Source organism: Epinephelus moara, chromosome 15, assembly GCF_006386435.1.
Source record: "Epinephelus moara isolate mb chromosome 15, YSFRI_EMoa_1.0, whole genome shotgun sequence".
NCBI lineage: Eukaryota > Metazoa > Chordata > Actinopteri > Perciformes > Serranidae > Epinephelus > Epinephelus moara.
The window spans coordinates 14,546,727-14,558,792 of record NC_065520.1 but is presented as its reverse complement, the minus strand read 5'-3'; the positions used below and the strand labels follow the sequence as shown (position 1 = coordinate 14,558,792).

Below are 12,066 nucleotides of genomic sequence, written 5' to 3'. Positions count from 1 at the left end.
TGCGCGAGCAGTCTTCCGTTTAAAATAACGGAGGAACAAGGGGGAGGGAGGTCGAAATTAAAACTTACACAACTAATAGTAAGCGAAATACAGCCATCTTTTAAAAATTCAACCAATATTTCGCCTGTTAATACATTATTTCGACGGTGCATAGGCAAAATTGCTTTATACAGCAAAGCCGTCACTTCCGGTAGCCGTTTGGCTCCCGCGTGCCAACTTAATACATCTGTATCTTTCCAGCCGCGGCTGAGTCTCGTTCGCATCCTCTCCTATCAAGTCCTTCTCGCAACCTTGCCTCACATTTTACGGTTATAAATGGCATTCAAACCATTAAAAGTACAACTTGAGTCACGATTCTTTAATTTAAGACATGTTGCGAGATATAACTTCCCTTTCTGCTCCACTGACAGGGATTAATAAAGGAGAGGAGACACGGAAGGTCGGATGCTGTTCATATTGGAACGCAGCCCGTGCCAAACCATGATAGTCTAAACTGGAAAAAGCCCATTGGAGGTTAGATTCCACGTGGTTCGAATTACACTTCCGGATCACAATACATCATTTATAGCACTGGCAGTGTTATTAAACCAGTAAAAGATTGATAAACGTATAAAAATTGAGTCAGTTATAAATTATAATCTTAATAAAATAAAATCAACTGGATTTTAATCCTGTAAAAAAGGCAAAATCCAAAAAAGGGAAACCATCTCAGACTTTATTAAAGCTGCTTTTAATTTTTACATACAATTCAGAATTACATATGTACAAATATACACAGATATGTCTCATTATTATAATATCTTTATATCAACACCATACTCAGTAGATACAATAGGAAAATAAAGACAGTGGTTGCTGCAATGTGCTGCATAAAACTAAAAAATAGAACCCTTCTCGTCTCTCCGGCCTCCAGGTCAAAAAGTACAAATCATTCGACAAGCTTTATATCGTGTGATCGAGATAGAACACTGAAAAGTTTAGTGCCCGTGTAAACTTTCAGGAGGGCAGAAAATAAACTCTCACAAAATACAACGGTGCCTGGTAAAAAGACTCGCCCTGTTCAGGACTTTGACATGAGAGGTTTATGAGGAACATGCGACACAGAGAGATGGGACACAGAGAGACAAGGAGACTCGCAAAATCCTCTTCACAATGTACATGCTCTCGAGGAAAAACAATGTGAGGTATAGAGGACACGTCTGTACAAGTGTAACATACATTTCTCAGTCTTACAGAACTTACACAGATCAACACATAAAGCCAGCCACAGTTTACTCTCTGGTTTAGCTCACAGTTTGACACAGAAAGGCCTTCCTTTTTTCTGGAGAAGAATCTTCCCTTTCATAGGGACGACACGCGTGTTGTGATTAGAGGAGAAAAGTGGTTCTCAGTGAAAACAATCACAAGCGCTAATCATAGCCCAGGCTGAATTTAAAGGCATAGTTTCAAGTTTTTGAAGTGGGGTTGTATGAGTTACTTATCCATACACAGCATATTACATACAGTAGATGTCAGTCGGCACGCCCCCAGTTTGGAGAAGCAGGCTGGAGTCTGACACGGAAGCTAAGCAATGTACTGCTGTGGATGGGGGCCAGCGATAAACATATTTACGCACCTAAAATATCCCACTTAAAGAAAATCAACATCAGTTTAAGAGTACGCTATATTGAGAATATCTTAACTACTTTGCCTTTAATAGCTTCAGTTCCCCAAAGCCACCAGACCCCATTGACAAAAACAGTAATTTAACCTCACCGAATATGGGAGCTGCTAGCCTACTGCTGCTTTGATTAGTGAGTTAGTTTGTATTATTGTGTGACTTTGGTGAATCAAAATGAACCCGTTTAATCGCCAAAGTCACACAATGACATAAACAAACGAACTGAGGGAGGCAGCAGTACACCAGCAGCTCCTGTCTTCAGCTATGTTAAATCACTGTTTTTCTCAATGGAGTCTGGCTGTGAAGAGAGCGCGCTATAATGGCTTAATTTTCCAGCTGGAAATCACTGTCTGACATGAAGGTAAAGTGGTGAAAATATTCTAAATATAGCACAAACTTAAACTGTGGGATTTTTTTTGTGAATCAAACAAATGACTTTGTCGCTGGCCCCCATCCACAGCAGTGCATTGCTTAGCTTCCATGTCAGATTCCAGCCTGCTTCTCCAAACTGGGGGCGTGCTGACTGACATCTACTGTATGTAACATATTGTCTATGGATAAGTATTACACACAACTCCACTTTAAAAAAACTATTCTTTTAACATAACCACAGTGGTGTTTATCAGTGGCGGAGTGAACAACTCATATTCAGTAATAAAACAGGTGGGGCTGGTTTGAGTAGAACAGCATGCTGCATTTTTTCTGTTACAATAACAGAGTCACACATTCAACATTGAAGATGGCAAAAAGGAACAGATTGATTTACAGTGCACCATGTGGATACAGTAGAAATTCTTGGGGTATAAAAAATAAGTTCACCCTTGAAAAACAAGGTAAGAAAAAGGTGTCATTCAGTGTTAGAAATAGCTTGTGTGTGTCTGTCACAGCAGCTGGTTGTCAGAGGTGTGCTATGCACCCGTATCAACGTCTTGGGCCAGCTAGGGCCAACTTATGTTACTCACCACCCCTGCTGTGTAATTCACACCACTAGTCAGACTTTTGTCAGTATTTTTTTTGCACCTCGTTTTTCGATTACTCAGTGACATCATGGTAAATAAACAAATACTGTCACAGAGCTGGTGGTGCAAACATGTTAAGGAAGGTCCGGGCCCTGGTTAGCCCTGCGTGCACAGAAGTGACTACTGTCACATGCCTTAGTGGGGCTGGGAGCAGAGGGAGGGGACAAAGCCTGCTTTTGTTGCTGCAGTGCACACCAAAGATAGGTGAGTGCAGCAGACATGGAGCCAAAATTAGATTTATATGCATATGTATTGAGGGTGGTTGTTTCTAGTTTGGATTTTTTTAAAGTGGTGTATGGGGCACTGAGCCGTAGTCAGTGTATTACAATAAGTAGACGTCAGCTGGCATGCCCACAGTTTGGAGAGGCAGGCTGGAGGCTAACACGGAAGCTAAGCGATGTACTGCTGTGGATGGGGACCAGCAACAAAATGTCTTAGGCACCTAAAAAGTCCCACCTATGAAAAAAGTCAAGATGCTATATTGAGAGTATTTTCACAACTTTACCTTTCTGTCTGACAGCCCCATCTATGCACTCATCAAAGCCACCAGACTCCATTGAGAAAAACGGTAATTTTAGCTTGCTGAACACAGGAGCTGCTGGTCTACTGCCGCCTTGTTTAGTTAGTTAGTTGGTGTTATTGTGTGACTTTTGTGACTCTAAACCAATCCGTTTAAACCCCGAAGTCACACTATTACACAAACAAACCAACTGATTAAGGCAGTAATAGACCAGCAGCTCCTGTGTTCAGCTATGTTAAATCGCTGTTTTTCTCAATGGAGTCTGGCTGTGAAGAGAGCGATTTAACAGCTTCATTTTCCAGTTGAAAATCACGCTCTGACATTAAGGTAAAGTAGTAAAGATATTCTCAATATAGTGTACACTTACGCTGATGTTGATTTTCTTTAGGTGGGGCTTTTTTTAGGTGGCTAAAATACGTTTTGTTGCCGGCCCCCATCCACAGCAGTACATTGCTTAGCCTCCATGTCAGACTCCAGCCTGCTTCTCCAAACTGGGGGTGTGCATGTCAGACTCCAGCCTGCTTCTCCAAACTGGGGGTGTGCTGACTGACATCTACTGTATGTAATACACTGCTAATGGATAAGTAACCCATACAACCCCACTTCAAAAAATCTGAACTATCCCTTTAACTTTGCTCAGCAGGTAAATGCATGACGTCGCTAAAACATCCCATAAATGGGAACTTTTCTGACCCAGCTGCTGTCTGTGGCCAAATAGCCACCCTGGGAGCCTGTGACATCAGCTTGTTGGATTTGTTCTGAAGCACAACACGCGCAGGAATGCTCACACACAAAGACATGTAGTCAACACAAGCAGGTATGCAGTCACACCTGCCTGCCCACGCAACTTCTTGGGCTTCCTGAGAGGTAAATCCAGAGCAGTTCAGAGGCGAGTTAGACGATTACTCTTGGGGGAAAGAGGTTCAAAAGTTGTTCCAAGCTGCCGCACTCTGTGTAAGTGATTTGTATGTGTCGCTGGAGAAGTGCATGACATCTGACCACCAGGTCGTGCTGTTGGTGACATTCACCCGGTGATACTTCTTATAAACTGTGAAACTAGGGAACAGGAAGCTCTTATTAACAAGGAAGGAATACAGCATCCTTGAATGAGAAATGAAAACTACTTTGACACCACTGGCCCGCCAGAAACTACAAGGGATTCAACACACTTCACCCAGTATGTCTCCCACATACAAAAACAAGACTTACAGTAACGCGCCCTGCACATCTGACCTGCTCACAGATGCTCCACGATGCACCCAAAGCATTTCTTCTTGTTGCAGCCAGCTGCCAGTTTTCACAGTGTACGATTAATGTTTGACACTAAAGCATCATGTGAAATACCGGTCTGATAGTATCTGTACCTGTCCATGTTTCACACAAGAATCTGCCGCTATGCTGCGATGTTATCCACTTGAAGGGGTTTGGTGAGCTGGTGAGAGCTCACGTTTAGTGCAGATATTCTTTAAACGTGTCGCCTTCAATGCTACATATAAGGGATTAAATATAAGACTGGACATGACTGTAACATGTGTCGAGGAACTATTTTTCCCTGATGCTTTCTGAATTTTCTGCCACTTAAACTTCTACCCACGTTCAAGATAAAAAGAAGAGCTATTGTCCGTTTGCATGAGACTCACAGGTGGCTGTAAATACACTGGTAACATTCGCAGATACAGTGATGGTTTCGATTTTTGGTTCGATCCGACAAACTGTGACGTTGATGGTCCGTGACGAAACACTTTGCTTCTGTCCTCCTGGAGGTTTTTGTAATTCCACACAGAAATCAGTGCTCGGAGGTCAGGGTTTGATGTCGGAGAAGCTGGTGTAGGTCTCGCTGCAGCTGGAGGAAGTGCTGAGGTTCCCGGAGACGCTGCCATCTGCAGGACAAACACACAAACAAAAACAGTGCTGGCTTTATTTGTTCCAGGTTGAACACAGATGGCGAGGTCCTCATACAACCCAACTTCAAAGATCCGATCTCCTTTAAGTCAGTTGTTTTCTTATCTTGACGTACTCTTGAAATGTTTAATGTGACTGAAAGTTCTTTAGGCTTGGTCAGCATTGTCAACAACTCGTAATTGCGCCCTCTCTGCAGCACCAAACAGGAAGCAGCAGACCAGGTAGACAGTAAACACGGAGGGGACTCTGGGGAGGTGCAAGAGCGTGAACGTGAGAAGTGTCAGCCCTCACGTTGTGGAGGGAACAAGAGTTTGATTCAGCTACAAAAATCCAAGATGTGGGCTCAAGAGGACGAACACATTAGCAGTCGTCAACAGACCCTGTATGGTATCTATGGAAACATACCTGAGCTGCTGAGTGACTGGGACGACTTGGACTCTGAGATGAGGCTGAGGAGGTTTGCGGCGGCCACCCAGCCCTCCTTACTGCTGCGGAGGTTCTTCACGAACCTACAGAGGGTTAAACAAACAGTGACTCCACCCGACAATGGATTTAAGGATACATTCAGCCCTGTGAAATCAGGAATCGACGAAGATATTTACCACTGCCCCTCCTCTCCTTCTCTGATCAGCTGGACCATGTCTCCACTCTTGACAGACAGCTCCTGAGGTCCCGCCTTCTCGCAGTCTGCCACCACTGTGTACTTCCCTGGAGCCTGACAGGTCAAAGGTCACCAAAGACAGTCTATTAGAGGTAGCAAAAGATGGAGAATCATATACTGTGAACAGGTTCAGGCTCACCAGCTTCCTTCCTACATCATCCTCGGGGTCAGAGTTCATGGGGTCCTCGCCGCTGGAGTACCCATCGTTCTCTTCGGAGGCGTCCACCGAGAGAGACGCCTTGTTCCAGCCTGTGAGTGGGTGGTGCAGAGAGGACAGAAGGGTAAACGGTTAGGACATTTTAGAGGCAAAGACGGGATATGTGATAATCAGAAATGGGAGGTGACTTGAGGAATCTGTTTCACACACGCTCCCGCTCCACGTGGCATCAAAATGCATCATAGGTCACTAATGTGAGAACTCAAAACATGTAGAATGATGCAGAGTGTTTTCTGTCAATATTAAAGGACGGACACAACACATGTTCGTGAATGTGAATTTCGCCAGGAGCACCTGAATGCCACTTGGAGAGAGAGTCCCAGTTACACAGGGGCAAAACAAACAAACAAAGAGATCTCTGTCAAAACATGTTTATCTGACAAATCAATACATTCACACACACACACACACACACACACACACACACACACACACAACCAAAGGTCAAACCTCCAAAATCCCAGAGAGGATCGATGACAGCGGCAGACAGACCCCGGTAAAACATGAGCCAATGTAAATCAAGGATTCACGATCAAAGGACGCAGAGATCTGAATCACCTGGATTTATTTCAAGGCTGCTCTGACTGCGCTGAATTTTTAATATTGTCCACGTTACTCCACCACTAACCCAAAGCACCCAATAGTAGAAGAAGAGAGAGCGATTGATTTGATGAAGAGTAGGTATCTCACAAAAATCAGTGTCATGTAGCCTTGCATTGAGACAAATTCCTTATTTACAAGTTAAAATGGACAATAACGCTCAATACAAGGCTACATGACAGGCGAATTGATTTTTCGCTACACGTTACCTCTGGTCAAATCAACCACGACCACCACAAACCACAGCACATCTACGCCCACAGCGGCTGATCCTCACAGCAGCGCTGTACCTTGCCGCTTGCTCTGTAACAGACTAGAGGTGCTCATCCATTTGACTCTGCTCAGAGTGACATGGGGAGCCGGCTCTAGACGGAGGAGAGACAGCCAGTGGGTCAGTGAGACAGCCAACTAGTCCCGCAGTCTCCCCGTTGACATGGTTAGTGAAGAAGTCAAACACTTTCTCAGTCAGTCATTCATCCATTGACTTTTGTTGAGTGTTCCCCAGTGAAAATGGACACAGCATCTTGAGAAGATCGATCCCACTCTCATTTCTGTACAGTGCATAGCTGGAGCCAACAGCCAGTTAGCTTAGCTTAGCATAAAGACTGGAAACAGGAGGAAACTGCTAGCCTGGCTCTGAAAAAATGTGACAAAATCTGCCTGGCCTTCTGCGCCGAAATCAAAGCTAGGAGGTGGCAGAAAAACGGAGCCAATGGAAAAGTGTGCAAAACTACAGTTCCTCTAATGGCCACTAGAGGCTGGCTCCAAAGCGAGTCAATCCCCATAGACGCCCATGTTAAAATGCCCAACTTTACAACAGAAATTCAGCATGGTTTTAAGCTGTTTTTTTTTTTTACTACAGCTAACTGTAGCTGTAAATGCAGTGTGCTAACTCAGCTAGCTCCTAGCATTAGAGTTTATCTCCACCCTGTCGTCCAAATATGGTCACTTGTGCCCCCAAAAAACAAGATGGCGATGGCTAACATGGTGAATTTCAAGGCTTTAAGTGGAGTCCACAAACCAATGGATGACATCACGTTAGCCAGGTCTACGGTCTTCCCCTGTTTCCAGTCTTTATGCTAATATAAGCTAACTTTATAGATAGATAGAACGATAGAACGATAGATAGAACGACAGATAGAACGATAGAACGATAGATAGGAACGACAGATAGAACGATAGAACGATAGATAGATAGATAGATAGATAGATAGATAGAGCGATAGAGCGATAGGACGATAGATAGAATGACAGGACAGAACGATAGATAGAAGGAGATAGAACGATAGAACGATAGATAGATAGATAGATAGATAGATAGATAGATGATAGACAGATAGACAGAACGATAGAACGATAGACAGACAGACAGACAGCTAGACAGCTAGATAGATAGATAGATAGATATAGAGCGATAGAGCGATAGGACGACAGATAGAATGACAGAAGGACAGAACGATAGATAGAACGATAGGTAGATAGATGATAGACAGATAGACAGAACGATAGAACGACAGACAGACAGACAGCTAGATAGATAGATAGATAGATAGAACGTTAGAACGATAGACAGACAGACAGACAGACAGATAGACAGATAGATAGATAGATAGATAGATAGATAGAACGTTAGAACGATAGACAGACAGACAGACAGACAGATAGATAGATAGATAGATAGATAGATAGATAGATAGATAGATAGATAGAGCATCTGCAGGTTTCAGAGAACCAAAAAGTATTTTGGAAAATAGAGCGAACAAAATCTATCATGATACAAATACAGCTGGGTTTAGGAATTTTTAAACCCTTTATATCATTGATTTGAAACCTTCCAGGACAAATACTGCAAATAGTCTGTGTGAACACAACACATTCCTCTCTCCACACATGTACAACACTGTCAGGGCAAATGGAGGGTGACAGTACGAAGAACAGTGTCTACGGATGGATCAAGGTTTACATCATGTCGAGGTACGTCCTTCTATTTGAGACACAGGTGAAGTCTACATGATGGAAACACACAACACTGGAGTATGCTTTAGTGGTAAGACATGGGACCATGAACGATGGCATCTAGGATTAGATGGGCCCGGTGTTACGGGATGACATTATACCTTTGAACCCAAAGGGTGTGGGGTCACTCTTGACCAAGTGGCGTTTGGAGCTGTGCTCGGGGCTAAGGGCCGAGCCTGGCCACACAGGCAGAAACAGTGAAGGGAGGGAAGAAGAAGAAGAAGAAGAAGAAGAGAAAGGTAAGAAGGAGAACGGCCTCAGAGATTTAACACTTTCATTAGATGCTTCCCCAGAATGTTATGCTTCCTCTGGGGTCTATGTGCAGGAAATATAATATCTCCAACCACTGTTACGCTGACGACACCCAACTGTACCTCCCGCTTATTTTATCCCTCTGTAAAGCCCTTTGGCCAGTGTTTGATGTTTTTAAATATCTAAACCAGTGAGACGCTTGTACATATTGTAACAAATGTGACCTGCAGTCTACGATCAGCATCAGCCAAAAAACTACATTTCCTGTTTATGTCCGATCCTAAATCAGTGCTTCCCAATACTTTCCTTCAGGGACCCCTTTTCCATCATTAATTAAACTGACAGCCCCTAATTAAGGAGCATATTTCATGCATTTTTCATATAATATTCAATGTATAACAATAACAGTACAGGACAACTGATAAACTGTGCAATCAACCCAAATAGTGAGTGCAATACCTGCAGGAAGTTTCTGTAAAATGAGCGATTTGGATGAATGTTGAGCAGATTATTTCCTGTGAACATTACATCAGAGGAATTTCTATTTGCCTCTCTGTCTGTGTTATGTATTTCGTTTAAAGTTTTAACAATCAAACAGACTTAACAGGCTTCTTTTATGACAAATTCAGAGTTTCCATCTCCCTTCTTCTCTTGTTGTATGAGCTCTTTGGTTGATTTAACGGTGTATTTTTCTGATGCAGGATGAGGCTCTTAGGAAGAGAGTAATCTAAACATTAAAAATTATGAATTTCATTTAGTTTTCTTCACAAAAAAATAGTGAAATTTTGAGACACAGGCCTACTGTATATTTTTATGAAAAGTTTTCTTTCACCCCTTAAAAAGAGGAAGGCCCTTCAAAGCTTCAGTGGCCCCTAGCTGGGGTCAGGACCCCTAGGTTTGGAACCACTGCCCTATATAACTTTTTTTTTTTAACTTTTAACTTTTTTTTAACTATTTTGCTTTTTGTCTTTATTTGATAGGACAGTTGTTTAGAGTCAAAGAGAGGGACTGACATGCAGCATAAGGCTGCGGGTTCAAACCTACAGCTGCTGCGGCAAGCAGAGATGGGAGTAAGTCACACATGTGCAAGTCATAAGCAAGTCCCAGGTCGTAACTTTTAAGTCTCAAGCAAGTCCCAAGTCACTGTGGTGAAAATCAAGTCAAGTTGAGTCCTTGCTGTAAGTCTCACACACTTTTACTTAAGTAACATTTAAACGCAGGAATTTAACTTGTAACAGAATATTTTTACAGGCTAGTTTTAGTTACTTTTACTGGAGTAAAAAATTTAAATACTTCCTCTCCTGCTGCTGCTGCTGTGAGCTGATGTATACATGTTAACTTCTGCGATCAAAGCAAAGATCTGGTGAATCTAATGCAGAGGAAACTACAGCAGTCTCAATGCTACACCTTCACCACCAGGGGGCAGCGTGTCTGCAGCATAACAGCAACGGACACAGTGAGGACCAATTACACTGCATCAGGCTCTGATGGAGGTTCAACGGGGGGCAATGACAGACCTTTCATTAAAAGGCTGACCTGGCTGTATGGAAAACACTGTCCATTCCTATCTTAGCGCCTCCTGAATTAAACTTTTCATCAATTAAAAAAGAATGCAATAGTTACATATAGCCTGACTAATGGCACTAAACTGGTCTAAACTTCGTGTGCCTGTTTTAGGTCTGCTAACGTTACCTTTCGGACTCTTGAGATTGCTGAAGCCCTGCAAAGTAAAACGCTTTTTAGCCACTGAAGACCTGTCAGTGGTCGGACTGGTCACTGGTTCATCTGGAAACAATGGTTTGAAATGGAAAGCAGGGGGAAAGGAAAAAGAGAGTGTTGTAGTAACGGAGGAATAAATGCAACCCCAAAAAACAGAAAAGAAAATAGACCGAAAGAGGAACCATGAGGATGAAGGTGACGAAGAGAAGAAGATCAGTGAGTTTACACTGCAGCTTTCAGCCATAGTTGACCAACAATGAACTCATTGTATGTCAGTGCACGAGGATGCAAAACTCACCTTTATGTTTGGGTGAAGACGAGGAGTCGGACACCGAGCTCGTTTCCGCCTTCTTCTCCTCTTGCTTCTTCTGGTTTTTCTGGCCGCTGCTACGAAAGGGACTGGGTAAGAGACGAAAACACAGCGATAAATAAAAGGCATCGTATCTGTGGGTGTGCCTTGACATACAGTTTGTAAGGCAAGACACCAACCTTAGGGAGATGGAGGTGTTGCTGGTGGGACTCGGGGAGACAGAGTCGGAGCTCTTCTGCTGACTGGCATCTGAAACATGAACCGCAGTTGAAAGCAGAAGGTTGTGCGAAAGACAAAAACGAGCATGTGCAGCTGTGTTGGTACGATACCTCTGCAGGCTTTGAGCTGTTGGGTCAGAACTTTACGGATCTCGTTCAGCCACGCTGTTTTAATCTCTGGTGTCGGAGCCTGGATGAGACAAACAATGACAGTGACATTAACAGTGATGGAGGTTCTTCATCGATCAATGCAGTGACGCCGAGTGATCGTACCTGGACGATAAAAACTTCATCTCTGGAGTTGCACCAGATCTCAAACTTCTTGTTGTCTCCTTTGGCGCTCTCTGTGATGCCCACCGCACTCATCTGAGAGGTCAAAGACAGAACACAGTCAGCCCTGATCTCTCGCTGCTACCTACCCAGAGGACGAATATTAACTCTGACCGATGTGAGCTTACACTGAGCGAGTGTTTGAAGCTGTAGGACGGCGCTTTCTCATAGCCCTCGCCGTTCTCCTCTCTCTTCTTACAGAAGAGCAGCGCCTTCTCGTGCAGGAACAGGTGCCTCTGCATGGGCTTGAACCGAGCCAGGTCCTTGACCTTGGCGTGACCTTTTTTATGCTCCGTCCACACACTAAAGGAGCCCTGCATCAGCAGGCGACCCAGCTCTGACAGGTTACCCTGAGAAAAGACGGAAGCAATTATGGTCCACTCTCGACAAGCCAATCAGCCAATCAGCTAAACGACATCTCTTAGAGTCAAATTATTTCTCTGACCTCGTATCCTGTGATGGCGATGAGGTGCATGGAGTCGTTAACGGCTTTCAGGATCCCCAGGATGGAGGAGAGTGCTTCCTGTAGGTCATCGCAGCCATCACAGCCTTTGCTGTACTTCAACAACTCCTGCAAACGCACAACAAAAAGTGAGTTTGATATAACCGCACATAGAGTGTGTACAGTACATGGACACAGCT

The 12,066-nt window shown here is 43.7% G+C and overlaps 1 protein-coding gene across 8 annotated transcripts in view; it reads right to left on the bottom strand.

Moving 5' to 3' along the window:
* Positions 1–3,707: 3,707 nt before the first annotated feature.
* mcf2la (mcf.2 cell line derived transforming sequence-like a) overlaps positions 3,708–12,066 on the bottom strand; it is a 65,297-nt gene continuing 56,938 nt past the window's right edge. For 6 of the 8 annotated variants that reach the window (XM_050063591.1, XM_050063588.1, XM_050063590.1 and 3 more), the window contains 10 exons: positions 11,870–11,995; positions 11,553–11,774; positions 11,368–11,460; positions 11,206–11,284; positions 11,056–11,125; positions 10,865–10,965; positions 5,902–6,011; positions 5,704–5,816; positions 5,507–5,610; positions 3,708–5,079 (listed from right to left, as the gene is read on the bottom strand). In XM_050063591.1, the coding sequence (XP_049919548.1) occupies positions 5,000–5,079; positions 5,507–5,610; positions 5,704–5,816; positions 5,902–6,011; positions 10,865–10,965; positions 11,056–11,125; positions 11,206–11,284; positions 11,368–11,460; positions 11,553–11,774; positions 11,870–11,995 (1,098 nt within the window). In that variant the 3' untranslated portion in view covers positions 3,708–4,999. Of the gene's footprint in view, positions 5,080–5,506; positions 5,611–5,699; positions 5,817–5,901; positions 6,012–8,696; positions 8,772–10,539; positions 10,633–10,864; positions 10,966–11,055; positions 11,126–11,205; positions 11,285–11,367; positions 11,461–11,552; positions 11,775–11,869; positions 11,996–12,066 lie in introns of those variants that run through there. The other 2 variants (XM_050063596.1, XM_050063594.1) reach the window with 2 other exon arrangements.